General features: G+C 40.8%; 1 protein-coding gene across 2 annotated transcripts in view; it reads right to left on the bottom strand.

Moving 5' to 3' along the window:
- Positions 1–8,825: 8,825 nt before the first annotated feature.
- Positions 8,826–20,984, bottom strand: part of LOC137324502 (Krueppel-like factor 3) — a 72,839-nt gene continuing 60,680 nt past the window's right edge. For both annotated transcript variants that reach the window (XM_067988860.1, XM_067988868.1), the window contains exons 7-8: positions 12,233–12,396; positions 8,826–11,154 (exon numbers count right to left, since the gene is read on the bottom strand). In XM_067988860.1, coding sequence (XP_067844961.1) covers positions 10,973–11,154; positions 12,233–12,396 — 346 coding nt within the window. In that variant the 3' untranslated portion in view covers positions 8,826–10,972. The remainder of the gene's footprint in view (positions 11,155–12,232; positions 12,397–20,984) is intronic.

Here is a 20,984-nt window from a genome sequence, read left to right on the forward strand (position 1 = left end):
CTTACACACAATTTTCCATTCCCACCTCTAGGTGACTACGGGTTCTTGTGTGCCTGAAATTCTGTGCATAATTTTACAACCATTCCAACCCAGCATGGGGGCAGAGCTATGACAATGAGCCACAATGTGTCCGGGCACAGGGCTCAATAAACGGGCGTAAAAGAACAAGGAAATTCGGACGTGGATGAAGTACGTGTGTAACACACTTGCACCCGAATTTCCTCAATCTTTTAGGCCAGGAATTGGCCTTACGCTCTGATAGCACGTGAAATTCTGGCTCCGTGTCTCCACAATTTCCTGGCCAGCATTCCTGCAAGCACCGTTCTGTGGCGGGCGCGCTTGACACCGTAAACAGTCCTCATCGGTGTGTATGTTGACTGTTTTGGAATATCATTCTTTGTTATGGACCTTACGTCTTCATATTGACTGTTTTCCGAGTAATCCGGGTGGGAATGCGCTCGTCTGGTTCCATTCTTATCTATCCAGTCGGAGCCAGAGAATCACCTGCGATGGCTTCTCTTCCCACTCCCCCACAGTTCCTCTGGAGCTCCCCCAAGGATCTATCCTTGTCCCCTCCTATTTCTCATCTACATGCTGCCCCTCGGTGACATCATCCAAAAACACAACATCAGGTTCCACATGTGCGCTGACGACACCCAGCTCTACCTCACCACCACTTCCCTTGACCCCTCCACTGTCTCTGATTTGTCACACTGCTTGTCTGACATCCAGTACTGGATGAGCAAAAATTTCTTCCAACTAAATATTGGGAAGACCGAAGCCATTGTCTTCAGTCCCCATAACAAAATCCATTCCCTAGCCAACAACTCCATCCCTCTTCCTAGCTACTGTCTGAGGCTGCACCAGACAGAACTCTGAGATGAGCTTCCGACCCCATATCCTCTCCATCAACAAGAACGCCTACCTCCACCTTCGTAACATTGCCCATCTCCGCCCATTCCTCAGCTCATCTGCTGCTGAAACCCTCATCCATGCCTTTGATAACTCTAAACTGGACTATTCCAATGCTCTCCTGTCCGATCTCCTATCTTTCACCCTCCATAAGCTTGAGCTCATCCAAAACTCTGCTGCCCGTATCCTAACTCGCACCAAGTCCCGTTCTCCCATCACCTCTGTGCTCACTGGCCTACATTGGCTCCCGGCCCAGGAACGCCTCAATTTTAAAATTCTCATCCTTGTTTTAAAATCCCTCCATGGCCTTCCCCTTCCGATCTCTCTAACCTCATCCAGCCCTACAACCCTCCGAGATCTCTGCATTCCTCCAATTTTTGCCTCTTGCGCATCCCCGATTTTAATCGCTCCATTGGCGGCTATGTCTTCAGCTGCCTAAGCCCTAAGCTCTGGAATTCCCCCTCGAAACCTCTCCGCCTCTCTACCTCTCTCTCCTCCTTTAAGACGCTGCTTAAAACCCACCTCTTTGACCCAGCTTTTGGTTTCCTGTCTTAATGGGCCAGAAATCGCACTGAGCGGCGAGCCAACGCTCATCACCGCTCCTGCGAATTAAATTAACGAATTTACTTACTGTGGGCTCTATGGCATCAAATTGCTTGAATTTGAACTTTAAAAAAATTGTGCACTATCAACACAGCCCCTGAGCAGCGCGAGTTGCCGCATCTGGAAAAGTCTGAGAGAGGGGAAGACGAGCCCACAAAATCTGTCAGGAAAAGAAATCACGCCCACAGATTCAGGCTGCATTACTCAAGCAGGCAAGTAGACTTCATTCATTTAAAGTTAGTATTCTGCATGTCATTCAATTAATTAAATAAAAATCTGGAATTAAAATACTAATATCAGTAATGGTGGCCATGAAACTACCGGATTGTCGTAAAAACCCATCTGGTTCACTAATGTCCTTTAGGGAAGGAAACCTGCTGTCCTTACCCGGTCTGGCCTATGTGACTCCAGACCCACAGCAATGTGGTTGATTCTTAATTGCCCTCTGAAATGGCCTCGCAAGCCACTCAGTTGTAAAATCTCGCTACAAAAAGTCATAATAAGAATAAAACCGGACTGACCACCCGGCATCGGACCAGTAGGCACTGGACATGACAACTGCAAACCAAGCCCAGTCGACCCTGCAAAGTCCTCCTCACTAACATCTGGGGACTCGTGCCAAAATTGGGAGAGCTGTCCCACAGACTAGTCAAGCAACAGCCTGACTTAGCCATACTCACAGAATCATACCTTTCAGCCAACGTCCCAGACTCTTCCATCACCATCCCTGGGTATGTCATGTCCCACCGGCAGGACAGACCCACCAGAGGTGGCGGTACAGTGATATACAGTCAGGAGGGAGTGGCCCTGGGAGTCCTCAACATTGACTCTGGACCCCATGAAATCTCATGGCATCAGGTCAAGCATGGGCAAGGTAACCTCCTGCTGATTACCACCTACCACCCTCCCTCAGCTGATGAATCAGTCCTCCTCCATGTTGAGCACCACTTGGAGGAAGCACTGAGGGTGGCAAGGGCACAGAATGTACTCTGGGTGGGGGACTTCAATGTCCATCACCAAGAGTGGCTCGGTAGCACCACTACTGACCGAGCTGGCCAAGTCCTGAAGGACATAGCTGCCAGACCGGGCCTGCGGCAGGTGGCGAGTGAACCAACATGAGGGAAAAACTTACTCGACCTCGTCCTCACCAATCTACCTGTCGCAAGTGCATCTGTCCTTGATAGTATTGGTAGGAGTGACCACCGCACAGTCCTCGTGGAGATGAAGTCCCGTCTTCGCAGTGAGGACACCAGCCAACGTGTTGTGTGGCACTACCACCGTGCTAAATGGGATAGATTCAGAACAGATCTAGCAGCTCAAAACTAGGCGTTCATGAGGCACTGTGGGCCATCAGCAGCAGCAGAATTGTATTCCAGCACAATCTGTAACCTCATGGCCTGGCATATTCTTCACTCTACCATTACCAACAAGCCAGGGGATCAACTCTGGTTCAATGAGGAGTGAGAAGAGCATGCCAGGAGCAGCACCAGGCGTACCTAAAAATGAGATGCCAACCTGGTGAAGCTACAACTCAGGACTACATGCATGCTAAACAGCGGAAGGAACATGCTATAGACAGAGCTAAGCGATTCCACAACCAATGGATCAGATCAAAGTTCTGCAGTCCTGCCACATCCAGTCGTGAATGGTGGTGGACAATTAAACAACTAATGGGAGGAGGAGGCTCTGCAAACATCCCCATCCTCAATGATGGCGGAGTCCAGCACGTGAGTGCACAAGACAAGGCTGAAGCGTTTACAACCATCTTCAGCCAGAAGTGCCGAGTGGATGATCCATCTCGGCCTCCTCCCGATATCCCCACCATCACAGAAGCCAGTCTTCAGCCAATTCGATTCACTCCACGTGATATCAAGAAACGGCTGAGTGCACTGGATACAGCAAAGGCTATGGGCCCCGACAACATCCCAGCTGTAGTGCTGAAGACTTGTGCTCCAGAACTAGCTGCGCCTCTAGCCAAGCTGTTCCAGTACAGCTGCAACACTGGCATCTACCCGACAATGTGGAAAATTGCCCAGGTATGTCCTGTCCACAAAAAGCAGGACAAATCTAATCCGGCCAATTACCGCCCCATCAGTCTACTCTCAATCATCGGCAAAGTGATGGAAGGTGTCGTTGACCGTGCTATCAAGCGGCACTTACTCACCAATAACCTGCTCACCGATGCTCAGTTTGGGTTCCGCCAGGACCACTCAGCTCCAGACCTCATTACAGCCTTGGTCCAAACATGGACAAAAGAGCTGAATTCCAGAGGTGAGGTGAGAGTGACTGCCCTTGACATCAAGGCAGCATTTGACCGAGTGTGGCACCAAGGAGTCCTAGTAAAATTGAAGTCAATGGGAATCAGGGGGAAAACTCTCCAGTGGCTTGAGTCATACCTAGCACAAAGGAAGATGGTAGTGGTTGTTGGAGGCCAATCATCTCAGCCCCAGGACATTGCTGCAGGAGTTCCTCAAGGCAGTGTCCTAGGCCCAACCATCTTCAGCTGCTTCATCAATGACCTTCCCTCCATTATAAGGTCAGAAATGGGGATGCTCGCTGATGATTGCACAGTGTTCAGTTCCATTCGCAACCCTTCAAATAATGAAGCAGTCCAAGCCCGCATGCAGCAAGACCTGGACAACATCCAGGCTTGTGCTGATAAGTGGCAAGTAACATTCGCACCAGACAAGTGCCAGGCAATGACTATCTCCAACAAGAGAGAGTCTAACCACCTCCCCTTGACATTCAACGGCATTACCATCGCCGAATCCCCCACCATCAACATCCTGGGGGTCACCATTGACCAGAAACTTAACTGGACCAGCCATATAAATACTGTGGCTATAAGATCAGGTCAGAGGCTGGGTATTCTGTGGCGAGTGACTCACCTCCTGACTCCCCAAAGCCTTTCCACCATCTGCAAGGCACAAGTCAGGAGTGTGATGGAATATTCTACTTGCTTGGATGAGTGCAGCTCCAACAACACTCAAGAAGCTTGACACCATCCAAGATAAAGCAGCCCGCTTGATTGGCACCCCATCCACCACCCTAAATATTCACTCCCTTCACCACCGGCGCACAGTGGCTGCAGTGTGTACCATCCACAGGATGCACTGCAGCAACTCGCCAAGGCTTCTTCGACAGCATCTCCCAAACCCGCGACCTCTACCACCTAGAAGGACAAGAGCAGCAGGCACATGGGAACGACACCACCTGCACGTTCCCCTCCAAGTCACACACCATCCCGACTTGGAAATATATCGCCGTTCCTTCATCGTCGCTGGGTCAAAATCCTGGAACTCCCTTCCTAACAGCACTGTGGGAGAACCGTCACCACGCGGACTGCAGCGGTTCAAGAAGGCGGCTCACCACCACCTTCTCAAGGGCAATTAGGGATGGGCAATAAATGCTGGCCTCGCTAGCGACGCCCACATCCCATGAACCAATAAAAAAAAATTGTAAATAAAAAATTTAAATTTTTTTTGTAAAAAGCCAAAGAAATAATTGAATTGAATAAAAGAGACAGAAGGGAAAAGTGAAAAAAATGTTAATGACCAAAAACGATTAAAGGAGTAATATGAGACTCCGCATTTTTTAAATTTAATTTTTAGTTGTTTAGCAGTCATTAAGACTAACCGCACCATTAAAACTTAGTTTAGACCTGCATTTTTAAGGGTACCTGTTTGGTGGTGATGTTAGTTACTTTCCAGCTGGGTAGATAAGCAAGTTGGTGTTTTTTCAATTATTTCTCTGATTGCAGCGTGCGATGGCCCTTTAATTCGAAGCTGTTATATCGCCAGTGAACCACTAGGAGCAAGTTCACGATTTCCACGTTTCACTGCACATGTGGAAACGCGGGAACTTGCTCCTTCAATTCGCCACTAACAATGGAGAGCACTGTTGAGCTCCTCCGTTATTTCGGGATTGATTTCGCCCAATATCTCCTTATGTGGCTCAGTATCAAATTTTGTTTAATAATTGCTGCTGTGAAGCACCTCGTGACGTTTTACAATGTTAAAGGTGCTATATAAATGCAAGTTATTGATGTTGTTGTAGTTAGTTGCATTGATGTGATGAGATTGCGGGATTCTCCGACTTGCTGATTGACCAGGTATCTCATTACAATATATGCTATATTTATTGATGAAAAATGATGCTTTTTTTGTGTATATACAGTTTTATTGACAGATGTACAATACATATACATATTGAATACAGAATAAGATTGTACAGTACAAATTTGTGTTCACAGTTTGATATGACAAAATGTCATTACTAAACTCCCATGGGACAATCTAGAAATGTTAAAGAAATAGTAAAAAAAAATCTTTAAAATTTCACATCTTTAATTATACAGACTGCAGACACTATTGTATGATTTAAATAAAGTTAATAAGACTTAATACAAACCCATAATTACTTATTTAGTCTTATTAACTCTTGAAATATAATCCTATGTTGTTCCACATTTTCAGCACAATTTATTGCTTAGACTAGTAGCAATAAACTGCTGGTGTACTCCGAAGCAGGTCTGCAGAGATGCTGAGCAGATGAAATAATCCTGGCCATGTAAAAGTAGAACATTATAAACTGAGAAGCAAAAGTGCGTAACAGTGAATTGTGTAGAGAACTATCTTCACATATGGGGGCAATAGAACATAATATTTTAGGGTGATGTTTATTATGTATCCATACAAGAACTTTAAATACACTTTTGGAAATCAAAAGTCTTTTTCTAACAGTGATAGTTGTTTTAAGAAGAATTCTCTAGCATTCCTCCCTGAAGCAGGTGTCTCATCACCACATCTATCACTAGACAGAGGGTTTGGAGTAGGTGGTGGGGGCGGGGGGGGGCGGGAAAGAGGTAGTCTGGACCATATGACAATTATCACTGCTGCAATGCCAATTGACCCCCCCACCACCACCTTCCATCTAATGTCCTGCACCAGGCTGATAAAAATCATCCAACTAAGGAAGTCAAATTTGAATGTCAAGTAGGCCGCTAACCAAGTCACCTTCTGGTTGGAATTGATCACGCAACCTTTTGAATTGTTATGGTAATAATTCATTATTTCTGTATCTTATTTTTAAAAATGCTATTTTTTTTAAAAAGCTCACAAAGTAACTATGTTACATGTCTCATAGATATAGAGCATTTTCTTTGATGATTGGCAAAAATGAATTTCTCCCTTCCCTGAATGTTGTCGGGTTCCATGCAAGCAGACCATGAGTCAGTAGATCTAGTGTTGAGGGACACATCTTTTTCAACTAACTGACCTTCATATACTGTGTTTATTGCTGTATTAACACACAGACATATTTTTGTATCTATTAAAAGCTCTACATATTAATATTAAAGTTTAAAAGAATAAATTTAAGGAAGTGTAAATACTTAATGTAGGATTTACAACTGTGCCATATAATGCATAATAAATATCATCCAATGCAGAGTGTGGCTCTGAATAGTTAATCACCTAGTTAATCAGGCAATGCTTCTGTGGATCAATTTAAAGCTCTCTGTAACAGCTACTGTATATGATTATGAAAACAAAAAGAAAACCATATTAACTAAGTGCATGATGTTTTCTTTCATCTGTTCAGCATCTCGAGTTTCCTTAAATGCCTCTTAATATTAATAATGTTCTCTAGTTATTATTCCCAAATCCAACATTCTAAACCAAAACATGTGTTCCCCCCCCAAAAAAAAATTCACATTTTAAGTATCTAAGCTGAGAAGAATTGATTCAAAATGTGTATGCCATCCAAATCCCCCTTCCCACCTCAGTGTATGACACAGCACACAACAGGACGTTTCATAGTCTTTTCACACCCTTACTGCTTTATTATAAAATTTTAAAAACATTTTTTAATCTTTTGAAGCAGAGGCTAATTTTTTTATACAAAAAAACTGTCACCACATTTATTATTTATGTTGTGAACATTACCTGATTGCACCCATTTTTAAGTGCATTTTATTTTAAATTCTTCGACAGATCTACTCTATGACAGGTGCCCCACACCCCTATCTTACAGAAAGCCAAGTCACTCTTTCATAAGAAAGACAGAAGAAGAATGACTGTCACCCACAAGGCAGGCCAGCTGCCACAGATTGTTGTGCTCACATGACCCTGGTATCCCTCAGTCCCATGTTTAGCAAAGAAATAATTCACCAAAATGTATGTGAATCTGATGTCCTTGACAGTTCTTGTCCTATTACACAAAATGTTGCACCTTGTGCTTCTGGTACTGAGCCTCACCTGTCAGCGATGCACACCGAATTCCTGCTAGGTGTTCCTACCAGTTATGCCCTACACTTAGAGTGTGATTTTGTAAGATTACCCCAAGACTGTTTACTTTTTATTCAACATTTACAAGTTGAACCTATAAACTCCCTGTGTCTTAGTTTTTACATGATGAAATTTGAATCTGCTGTTTGGAAAGCTACCTTTAATTACCTTTATATATCACCATACCGTGATGATACAATGAAAACTCGTTTGCCTGCAGAAATCAATTAAAAAAAAATTCCCCTCCAATTTTCTCCCTTAAAGGGTTAACTCCTGCAGTTCCACAGGTCTAGCAACCCCCACCCCCCCCCACTCAAGTTCCTTGCCTAAGTAGCTATTTTTTGTGTGTAGTCAGTGGATGTTGGTGGGCCATTCAACCACTGGGGACTTCACAGTCAACCCCAATCCTGTCCTCACCTGATGGCCACACATACATGCACTTTCCAGCAGCAGTCACTTGATCCTGATTGGGAACGGGAATCCTTGCAGTTTTTATTTTTTGCCAACTTAGCCAAAAGACATTTAGGCCAATTGTAGCGTCCCCATTGCTGCCCGAGGTGAGGTTAACTAACTCCATACAAATACTGGGGATCAAGCTTGTGACCTTCCTGGTTTGTATGGCTCAATTCCAAACTCGTCAGTGCTTTTACCAACTGATTCATTCGATGATCTGCAGAAATAAATTGTGTATCTCAAATTGTATTGTACTTCAAAGAGTTGGAATATGATTCATGGTATTTGGTATGCATTAAAGTACAGTATTGATTTAAATACATATTCAAATTGGCTGCAATGGTCACCATACTCATCTTACAGCCAATGTCTTTTCAAAGCATGAATGTAGATTGAAAACTGGTGTATTAGTATTGGTGTACTATTTCCTGTCTATTTTTAAGTATAGAGGAGTGATTCATCCACAGCATATTTTTACAGCAGTGATTTATATATGTATATCAGGCTGTGACTTACAATCCCATTTTTGCAGGTATTTGAAATTTATGTTACCAAAAGTCATACTGGTGCTTAGGCCAACATTTTGTTTTACTGTTCAATTAAAATATTGTATTGTTTTAAAAGTTTTACAGAAAACTTATTGGAACATTTGGTGGTAAATAGATTTGAAAAGTTACTCCTATGTCAATTAGAGTTTGCTTTTCAAAATATGGTATAAATTAATAAAATTGGATTCTATGTCTTAAAACGAAACACATTTTAAAATTCTTACAGATGGCTATAAATGTAACTTTACACAGAAACAGGGTTGACGTTTGCCCCAGAGATATATAAAAAGGGTACTTCTGCCACTTGCACTCCCAGCGATCAACTTGTTGACGATACAATAAAGCATGTTAAAACCCTATCAACTGCAAGCAATGAACCAATAGTAAAAATATTTACACAAGGGTTAAAAGACTGATAGTTATTTTTTTGAGCAGCAATTGGCCCCAAATACCTTAACATTATTAAAATAAAAAAGTTATAAATGTTGCAATAAATGAAAACAACTAAGCTTCAATAAAGTGCCTAATTTGGCAGAGTACATTTTCTTACACAAATTCCCCCAATTCTTCATTCCCATCGTTTACAACTCCTGGTTCTTTTGGGGTTTCCCAGGAATGATTTTACCAGGGCACAGCAACTGCTGCATCTGGTCAATGCATCATAAAACCAGCATTGTATCTGTGAATTTCTATATCTACTTACCAAAAGGAATATGTCAAGGATATTGGTATAATTGTAGATGAGCTAAGCTGATTAAGGAATTTTTGTTTTTAAATGTTAATTGAGTCATTTTTGACTAATGTTGATAACAAAGACAATGGTCAAATGTGGTAATATGCTTTATTGGTGAGTGCAAGGTGTAAAATCACTTTTAGAAGCTGTGTGCTTACTACACAGCATTCCTTTTTCCTACTTGTTGTAAGGAATTGAATTTGGCCAAATTACTATATGACAAAAATATGATCCATCTTTTAAAAAAAATCTTTAATAGTCTTAACTTTTTGACCATCTTGTATGTTGGTAATATTGTTTCCAACAACGACAGATTCTGAAAACAGGCTCAAACGTTTATAGTTTGTATTTTGTAATTTGAATTGTTTTATCTGGGAAACTCTGTTTTTTTTGTTTACCTTCTTAAGTTGGTTAACAAGATCTAAATAAAAACAAAAGTAACTTGACCATTAATGAAATAAAATGCAATATAGTGAAGGACAAAGAATATGTAGCCAAACCTCACTTTTACAAACTCTGGGGTTTGGATAGGTTGATGTCTCATTCTTTTTTTTCTTTTATTGAGTCTGAGCTCCACCACTGATTGTATGAAGCTTCCACTTGGGACTTTGATTGAGAGAAATGCTGTTAAAGGCATTTGCAAGATAATGAGGCTCCCATTGTGCATCAATATGAAGAGAAGCCATTCTTGGTGAACTTTTGGTGCTTAATTTCTGCTTGAAGTTAATATTGAAACATGGACATCACTGCTGAAGCTGGCTGTAAAGAAATAAACCTTCAGAGTACCAACACTGAAGAGCTGTCATAAGACATTTGAGAAACAGGAGGTGAGTGAAATCCTGAAATGTGTCAAAAAGGTCAGTCAAAACAGGCAAGTTCCTCCAATTGCATGTTGTGGCCTTTTCTTCTTTCACAGTTGTTTGGACATGAATTCCCCAGAGTCCTCCACCCTCATAACAAACATATTGTAATCTGCACTGCAAATCTCTCTCTGAATAATGAGATAACATCAAAAAATTTTTGGCAAAAAAAACCCATTTTGGATGAGGTGTGGTTTTGGTGAAGGAAATGGCATACAGCAGCATTCTACACTGAAGAGAGAATCTCTCTGGCAAGGTGATTAAGGCTTATTAATCAATGGAAATGCTAACAATTTCAACAGAGAAATCAGACTCCGCAATAATGTAATTTTATATTCTTAAAATTGCCCAGCCCATGCACACAGTGGGGAATGCTATGCATTAACATAAGGACATTCATATTGTTAAATATGACTCCTGCACATAACCAGAAAAATGAGCTTTGTTTGTGTATCTGAAACTGACTACATGAAAGTGTTCATTTGTTGAAGGATTCGGCCCAGCTGAATCGTAGTTAAGAAAAAGTATGAGTTTAGTTTGCATCCTGTCTGGCTTATATTGTGAACGCTGGCAGGCTCAGACCAGCATGTGACGCTTTCTGTGCAGGGCGAGGTGGTCTGAACGAGAGAAGCTTCGGTCGCAATCAGGGCACTGGAAGGGCTTGATGCCAGTATGCTTGCGGTAGTGCCTGGTCAACTCATCTGAGCGGGCAAACTTCCACGTGCAGCCTTCCCAAGTACATTTGTAGGGCTTCTCACCTTCAGGAAAAAAGGAATATGTAAGTTCAGTCTAAACCAATAGTTTGACAGTGGTTCTTATATTTAACACATGCATACGATGAAAAGAAAATCCAGACCAGACATCAAAGTAAATGTGAGATTAGATATATTGATTTGATGGAATAAGAAATTTGGGCTTGGATTAGTTCAGAATAAGGATTATTCATCATTTTTAATTACTGACTCTTCAAATTAACTGTTGTGAAGGCAATCAACATTTTCAAACCACAAGAAACATCCTTTGAAATTCAAGTTTATTTGCATAGGAACACCAAGCAGAAAAATGACAGTTTACGCAAATGGAATCGATTTGCAGCCTGTCTAAAGGAGCTGGTAGCATCATTAACTTGTAAGGGTATATTTTATGAATTCATGCTCCCACTGGGCGTGCATATTGGGAATTCAGTGCAGGATATCTCTTCCATTAAAATTAATATGCTCTCTATTAGTGTTAGTATATTCCAGGCACACCAAGACAATACTCGGTATTACATAAAGGTATGACTTCAAGAACAGAAAGTGAACTGCATCAACCACCTGGGCTGATGACTAGGCCTCTTGCTGCATGCAAACAGAATAAACACAACTATAAATAAAATATATGTGGTCAGTAATAGCTGACAAAACAACAAAGCTCAAATGAAATTGGCCAAAACATTTGACAATTTGAACCACTAGCCTATGTAGCTGAAAGAATAGGGACATGGATGCTTAGAATTTCTGCAGGGATTCTCTAGCGGAAGATCGGCAGAACCCAAGGAGAAACAGCATAAATCACTAAAAACAACCTTTTACGCTCTTTTTCCAGGGTTTCCTCCGATGTTCTGCCAAAGTTACAGCGGGAGATAAGGAGATCAGCCACAGAAATTCAGGGCTCGGTTCTTTAAAGAATTACAACAAACTGTAGGGACTAGCTTGAACAACTTGACTAAAAAGATCAGGACGTTTGGCTAGTCCCAGAAGATGTTTGTATGGACAGTTGTTCCATCATTCTTTTTTGAAACGTCCGGACTCAAGGCATAACAATATCCTGGTCACGATCATCTCTTTCTCTTACCTGTGTGTGTCCGCCTGTGCGCCTTGAGGTGTGAGCTCTTTGTATACACTTTGTTACATCCGTCAAAGTCACACCTGTGTATGCGGCGCTTCTTCTGAGTGTCTGGAGATTCGGCAGGATGTGGTCTCGCTACAGCGTGTACGATAACTGAAGGAGTATGGCTCCTGAAAGAAGGGAAATAGAGATTCACATTTCATCTGTTCAACCAACAATGGATGATAGGTCATCAACTGGAAATGTTATCTGTTTCTTTCTCCACAGATGCTGCCTGAGCTGCTGAGTACTTCCAGCATTTTCTGTTTTTAGTTCAGATTTCCAGCATCTGCAGTATTTTGCTTTTATTTTACAGAATACTATTACATACATAGAATGTACAGCACAGAAACAGGCCATTCGGCCCAACAGGTCCATGCCGGTTTTATGCTCCATACAAGCCTCCTCCCTCCTTACGTCATCTAACCCTATCAACGTATCCATCTATTTCTTTCTCCCTCATGTATTTATGTAGCTTCTACAGTACTCCAAGTGTGGTTTACCCAAAGTTCTATACAAGTTTAACATAATTTCTCTGCTTTTCAATTCTATCCCTCTAAAAATGAACCCCAGTGCTTGGTTTGCTTTTTTTAAAAAAAATAGCCTTATTAACCTGCGGTCGCTACTTTTAGTGATTTGTGTATCTGTACCCTCAGATCCCTCTGCTCCTTAACCTTTATTATCCAAGCAGTATGTGGCCCCCTTATTCTTCCTACCAAAATGTAATACCTCACAGTTATCTATATTGAAATTCATTTGCCAATTACACACCCATTAAGCAAGTTTATTAATGTCTTCCTGTATTTTGTCACAGTCCTCCTATATTAACTATATCCTCCAATTTGGTGACATCTGCAAACTTTGAAATTGTACTTCCAATTCCCGAGTCCAAATCATTTATGTAAATGGTGAACAACAGTGGTCCAAGCACTGATCCTCGTGGAACACCACTTCCCACCTTTTGCCAGTCTGAGTAACTACCTTTAACCCTGCACTCTGTTTTCTGTTTTGTAGCCAGCTTGATATCCATTCTGTTACTTGTCCGCTAACTCCAGATGCTCTGACCTTAGTCATGAGTCTACTATGCGGTACCTTATCGAAGGCCTTTTAAAAATCCCTTGTCTACCCTTTCTGTTCCTTCTTCAAAGAGTTCAATAAGGTTGGTCAAGCATGATCTTCCCTTTTGAAAGGGAATACTCATGTTAACAAATACTAATTTTCCATTTATTCTGTATATTTAAGAGCTGGGCTTCAAGTAAGATTGTGAAATCTATGCACCACCTGAGCTCATAACATGAAAAACCTACACACTTTTTAACACATTGATTCAGCATGGAGCAGAGCTATTTTATGCAAAAATATTTATTTCTAATAAAGATTGTTTAAAGTTCAGAACTGAGTCATTTAAACACTCAGGAGTGTGTGATGGATTGATGTACAAAGTTTGGATTCAGGGGTTCACTTCCCTTTGTTGTGAACAGACCATTTCTTTGCAGAGGTTCACTCACTCCTTGCTCCAGGACTTTGTGCTAATTCATCAGCACTCCCATCGCATTATCAAAACCACCACATACCAAACAATCAAATCCAACAGATTTTGCAAGGAATTAACTGACTCAGAATGCACAGCATCAAGGATTTTGGCTGAGTCTCTCAGTCTAATGAGATTCCAGAATGAACTTCATTGATTTGTTTGAATATGTATAATCTTTATAAAGGTAAAGTTTCCTTTCCTTTTCATTTCCATGGATTCATCTTGTCTTAATTTTATATTAGGAGTCACTTTCAAACATAATATAATTTTTGTGGACCATACGCAGCTCGAACTAAAACTGCTGACTGAAATCACGAAACCAACATGAGGCTTAATAGATACTTATATTTCATTCCGTAACTATCTATTCTTTCATGTAAACACACAAAGCACATTTCTCTCGTTTCAGTTTATAAATGAGCTCTTGCGTTGTGAAATGGCTAGGTGCCTGCACAAGTGAGGGTTTCATAGGTAATGAAGAACAGATGTAACAGAAGCTAGAATGACAACATGCATCTGATGCCAAACGTAGCAAAGTACAGAAAATAATAATTTGTATATTTTACTGAGATACGTGCTGTTTACTGGTATATCATTTTCAAAAAACATGGGAAGAACTACAATTTTAAGATAACTTCTTTTTGAGATCTCCTTGAACTAAAGGTTTTTGTTAAGCAGTTCCAGGAGGAAGATGAGCAAAAGCTTGTTCAATACGGTGGTGAGCACCTACAAAAGCCAAAATAACATTGGTTGGAATAAACTGGGCATTCCAGATTGATATTTAACATATTGAGCGTGATTGTAGCAGAAATGCTATATTAAAACTCCTGCCCTATAAATACATCATTAATTGTATCAAAAATGATAAAGCTACAATCATAAACGCTGAGGATTTCTGATGCTATTCAAGTCATTCTTCTAAAGACAGGTCTCTATTATTTGTTGCCAAGTTTTTTTTCTCATTAAAGTGGTTTACACTACATCAGTACAAAGAGAAACTTCAACTTTAGATTCACAAGAATGCATTCAGCACACAAGCAATAAATCAGGGAAACACTTCAACTATTTCTTTTATCACCTTTGAGTTTCATAAGTATATAAGTGCTGACATGTTTCAGAAATGAAATGAGTGTAATTACCTTTTAATACATAACACAGGCACTATGGCCTATACACCCAAGCTAGTCAGCCTTTTACCTGATTTCTTCAAAATTTTCTGCTATTATATTGAGATCTTGGAGACGATCAACTTAAAATAAGATGGGATATAAAACCCCTTCTGAATGCAGCTTGAAGAAGAAAATCATCTTGGCATCATTTCATCTTCATCTCCATAAACCCAAGTGAGCTGGACACAAGCACTGTGGTGCCCATTTCTTATTACCAAGTCTTCTACTGTCACAATCTGTTTATTGCCACATTTTCTCTCCAAAACTTTTACATGGAAATAAACCCCATCATATTCTTCCCACACAAGTCAAAGAAAAGCGTTCAAAATTGGTGGGCACAAAGCTTATAAAAGTGCAAAAGCACTTATTGCAAAATAGAGCAGACATTTTATAGGGGTCATTGTCAAATTGTTCCTCCTAGGTGTTTCACTATAGAAAGTAGACTATTTTGGTGCAAAATTCTATTGTTGCATTATCCTTACTGACACTTTCTTGGCTGATAATCCTAAAATGACAAAAACAGAAATTCATTGTTCATTGCAGCTGACCTTTGATCTTCATCCTAACTATAAGTGAGAATGAGTTGCACCTTCTACTGTTTGTTGCTTTACAGACTCATTTGTGAACATTGGAAATGTGGGGCATGATTTTAGCTCGGAGCCGGGAACCCAGCGTGTGGGTAGATATTCGTGTGGGGAACCCGGAAGTCAAGCGAATGGGTTGCATTCTGCGATCGCAACTCAATTGAAGGTATTTGTGCTTCGGGGTTTCCCGTGCACCAGGCAGCCAGATTAACAGTCCCAACTGGAGCACAGAGTCTGGCAATGTCAGGTAGAAGCTGCATTAAGGAGGTAGAGTGCCTCTGGCGTGAGTTGGAAGGAAAGGGTGTCACTGTGATATAGGGGTGAGGGGTGAATGCCTCTGTGAAAGGGATGAATGCCCTATTGGTGGGGGGTCCACCATTGGGGGGGGGGGGGGGGGGGAGGGGGTTTGTCGACCGATCGCTGAGGCCCTGTCAGCCAGGTGAGCTTGTTGGGCCTGGAAGAAGCACTCTTGCTCCTCCTGGCCCACAAGCAGTGCAATAAAGGGACTCTCCTCATGGATCCACCCTTCCCGCCTGCTTTCACCTGATGTGAATCAGAAGCAATGGGAAACCCAAACGGGTAAGGTTAAATTTGTTTTACGTTTCTAATACAGAAAAAATTAAGTGCCTCTACTATCGCAATGAGGATGAGGTACATTGCCCTTTTAAGTATCGGCCCACCGGCTTTAAGTGAGGACGGGACTTCTGGGTTTCTGTTGCACAAGAGCATCCTAACGCGCCTGGGTTAAACCGGGAAGTGGGTGCGTTGGAGCCGGGATGCGGTCCTGATGAAGAATTCAACCATTTTTACTACCCACCCGCCCCCAGCCCACCTGTCCTTGGGGGTTAAAATTATCCCAGTGGTGTGGAGTTAATAGATCAAATAGATTCTACAATGATCTTTCCATGAGAGAATCCCAGAAGTGAATGGCATACGTCTCTACTCATTAAATAATTTAGTTCTGTCAACAGGCTTATTTAGCACAATGGTACAAATATGTAATAACAATAAAATACATTTAAGCCAATATGTTTTAATGTCATTCTAACACTAATCTTGTGTGATACTGAAACTGGTTCCACCATCATAGAAAGAAAGAAAAAGCAATTTATACAGCACCTTTCCCAAAACGCTTCACAACCAATGAAGTATTTTTGAAGGGTAGTCAATGTAATGTAGGAAAACATGGTAGCCAAATTATGCACAGTGAGGTCCCACAAACAGCAATGAGATAAATGACCAGATAATCTGTTTTCTAAGTGAAGTGAATAAGACCATCACATCCCAAAAACTACCTCAATATTCAGTCTCTCCCCTTCACAGAGGCATTCACCCCTCGCCCCTATATCACAGTTGACACCCTTTCCTTCCAACTCAGAGGCACTCTACCACCTTAAAGCAGCTTCTACCTGACATTGTGGATTTGTTCTGAAGCCAGACTCTGTGCTCCAGTTGGGACTGGCAGGAAGAGGTTCAGTCAAAGGAGTGCAGTGATTTCCCAGCCACCTCTCTTGGGGCCGCAAATCAGCTCTCGAAGTGTGTACGTTGCATTCACCTGGCTGAGTTACAGGTGTCCACATAAAGACACTAATCATCACTTGTATTTTTGCTACAACCAAACTAACAGCTCAAAAAGTTTCACCTCAAGCACAAATTGAATTCCATAAGCAGGTATCTGCAAATACCCAATTTGCTTGGCAGCCAAAAATGTGATTGAATGGAAAAAGTGTGGTCATGAGAAATTCCAGTTATTGCTGTATATGTGTATGCCTGTGTTTGTGTATATGTGGTTGGTGTGTGCAATTGTGTGTCAGTGAACATAAGAAATAGGAGCAGGAGCAGGCCATCCGGCCCCTCGAGCCTGCTCCGCCATTCAACAAGGTCATGGCTGATCATCTACCATTTTCCTGCACCATCCCCATATCCCTTGATGCCTTTAATATCTACAAATCTATTGATCTCTGTTTTGAATGACTGAGCCTCCACAGCCCTCTGGGGTAGAGAATTCCAAAGATTCACCACCCTCTGAGTGAAGAAATTTCTCCTCATTTCAGTCCTAAATGGCCTACCCCTTATTCTGAGACTGAGGACTGAGATGTTTTGCCTTTGTTACTGTTGCATTATAGCCTTTTGGAGTAAACATAGTTACTATAAGTACAATACCAGTTTAAAAGGTCAAATTCAAACTCTGGCATATTTTCGTAAGCTCCCTAGTTTTGGTGACTTTTCCTGTATATTTTGAATGAATCTGGAACAAAAATGTGTTCTTACTCCCCAAAATGATTCCACTCAATGCTAGGGAAGGTGGCACTAGTTTAAAGTAGCTAACAATCCTGTCTTGTCTAATGGAGCAATTATGTCTGTAAAAAATGAACTGTGGATTGTTTTCAGTGGTGTAGGTGTCACTTTGAATTGGCAGACAGATAGTGTGCACATCACTGGGCATATGTGGCTATTGAATTTTTAAAATTTGTCTGTGACTAGCTCTCAACATACAAGACCATTAACATAGATGTAATGGTTAACCTCAGTCTAGGTTTAAGGGTAAAGAAACTGTATAGTTTATACATCAATGCTGCCCCTGCTACATTGCTAAGAGTTGTCTTTCTTCAAAGAGTTTTTCTAATGCATTTAAATTTTGACTCAATTTTTAAAACGGTGTCTTCCTTATCTGGAGGGCTTCTATCTATTCAGACAAAATGATCATATTCATACAAATCTAAACACCAGTTACTCCAAGGGACTTTAAACAAGTTTGTTCATTTTTAATAGTTCGTCATCTGTTGGTAGGGGTTGAAGGGGAAGGGAGGGGTTGAATGAAACATCCTATCTTATAAATAAGTACCACAATTCCTTTATGCACATAAAAGGCCAGAGTTGTTTAATATGAATTTGACGAGAAAGTCAGGAAAGATTTTTTTTTTAAGTGGACTATTTAATTAGAACTCTCACAAGCAATTATCTAAAGGGAGCTGTTTACAATGATTTTCATTTAATAGGGGTCAAAAGGGAACCAGAATTATATAGGCAGCAGAACATGTTGTCATCATGAAGCAATACAGTAAAAGATCAATAACATATGATCAAATTACACCCGGAGAGGTTTTGAACAAGCTAGAAGTCAGGTTTGTATCTAGGAGTCTTAACTTTTACTCTTTTACTAACCTACCCATATGAATATAAGGAAATGCAGAATTCTATAATATGAAACTTTCCTTGGTTTTCTTCAGATCCATTTCCATTTCTAAAATGGGTTTTAGGATTTCCCATCTCAATATAGTGATTATGTTCAATAAGCTGCAAAGGAAGTATGATTCTCAAGGGGTTAGTTCTCTGTGCCCCATGGTTAACAGCACTGTATAATCCTAGACAGCATGTGGCTCATTTCATTGCCAGATATTAAACGCCAGAGGGAGCAAATAACTCTGGGAAGAAGCCCTTAAATTTCAAACAAGGCCCACTGAGATTCATCTGAAGGACTAGCCGAAAGCAGAGGAGTTGGTGATGCTATGGTACGGTATTATAATTGTAATATGTCAGTAAATGTTATAAAATAAAACTATATACAAAGTTTCTCAGATTTTCTGAGATTTAAAAAAATAAGTAATGTATTATCAGTAGATTTTTTACCTCTTTGACACTGCTTTTTATGCTTTTCGTGGCAAGAAATCTCAATGTTGAAGAATGGATTTTTTTTGTTTCCACTGATAGTATCAAGCTCAGGTATGTCATGGGTGAGATAAATATATTATCCTACAGTGCCCCAACACTGCAAAGTTTCTGCCTCAAATGACGTAAATTTAAATGCAGAGCAAATTACATTGCACCACAGTATAAATTTAGCTTGATGTGTTTAAATGGCAATTCCGAAAGGGCTCCTTCCTTCTGTATCACCATGAATGGTTATTCTCAAAAGTCTGTTAGCTAATTGCAGTGAACTGGAGGACAGTTCTGTGATATGATCCACTGGACGTTCCAAATTTCTCAAGTTAATTTCATTAAGGACCCATCATAGCTGTCAGTGAGAGGATGCTTTCTTCCTATTTGACTAAGCAGGAAAGTGAAAAGTTCAAACCCATGACACCACCCAGTCCCCTGTTCCGCAAAACCTATTTTCACAACTAGAGACAAATGAGGGAGTGCCTAAACTGCATTCAGTGCCTCTCCCTGATGGTACAGGCAAGATTAGAAGGTCACCATCAATCCAGTTCTTACTGTTATAATTCTACTGTGATGAATTGCAAAGCAAACCAGTATTCAAAATGTTATAGTTTTTAATGAAATGACTATAGCATCCATGTATTTTATTTAGTTAAAAAAAAGTTTCCAGGAATGATAACTTTCAATATTATGTGAAAATATTTCTGATTAAAAACATCAAAATGAAGGGACTGGGTGGCACACTGTCCTTTCATCTCAGAGCTCTGAGTTCAAATTCTGATGGGACTGACACACTGAAAATCTCCCTCTAGTGGCTGTAAGGATTCTACATGAAATGATTTTGGGCAGGAGTTCTGGGACCATCCTCTTCCCTTTTAGAAACTGGTACCCACAAAATTTAATTAGGTTTTCAATACAGCTGTATTATTTGTTTAAACATTGCATTACTCCAGAAGCTATGAATCATGTAGAAAAACAAATTAGATCATCCTAAGAAAATAATATGATGTGTATTTTATTTCATTGTGGAGATGCTGTGTTAACACCTGAAATGCAGCAAGTTGCATTGTAACAGCCCCGACTTTTCCCCATCGCTTACAGAAATAGCGTAAACCCAATGAAGGACTACTTGCAGCTTTGTAACGCATCCCGCTGTATCTAATACTGTATAAATGTACAAACTGCACACAGGATACAAAATTAAAACATTTAGGAGCGACGTCTATTTTCATTGGCTGTAAAGCGATTTGGGATATCCTGAGGTTGTGAAATGCAAGTCTTTCTTTTTTCAACAACTCTTGTTTTAGTAGTTTACTCAAAAGCCCTAAGTGCTTCCAAAATGAGCTTGAAATGCTTACATAGAAACGGCAGTGAGGAAGGGAAGGAAATATTAGCGTCAAAAGCCTACAGGGGTCCAGGTTAATGGATCGATTAATTTGAATTTAAATATCCAAAGTGTTTTGGGAATTTCTTACCCAGCAGCTGAAGCTAGCGCCTGGTCATGTTCCTCAGTGACCCCACACCAGCTGAACCCTCTTCGCTCAATGGGTCTTCGGAGACCTAAAGACCCCAGTCTAGCCCTTAAAAGTTAAACCAGCTCATCCCTCTGACTGCATATAGTCCTTCAGATTCCATGACCAGATGAATCTGGAAACGGCAAGTCAGGCTGAGACAAAGCTCCTTAATACCTCACGGTGATAAATCAGTTAATCACTCAAAGAACACATTTAAACAAGGTTTCCTTCTTCACTCAAAATATGGCAGGAATGTAA

Source organism: Heptranchias perlo, chromosome 1 (genome assembly GCF_035084215.1).
Source record: "Heptranchias perlo isolate sHepPer1 chromosome 1, sHepPer1.hap1, whole genome shotgun sequence".
Classification (NCBI taxonomy): domain Eukaryota; kingdom Metazoa; phylum Chordata; class Chondrichthyes; order Hexanchiformes; family Hexanchidae; genus Heptranchias; species Heptranchias perlo.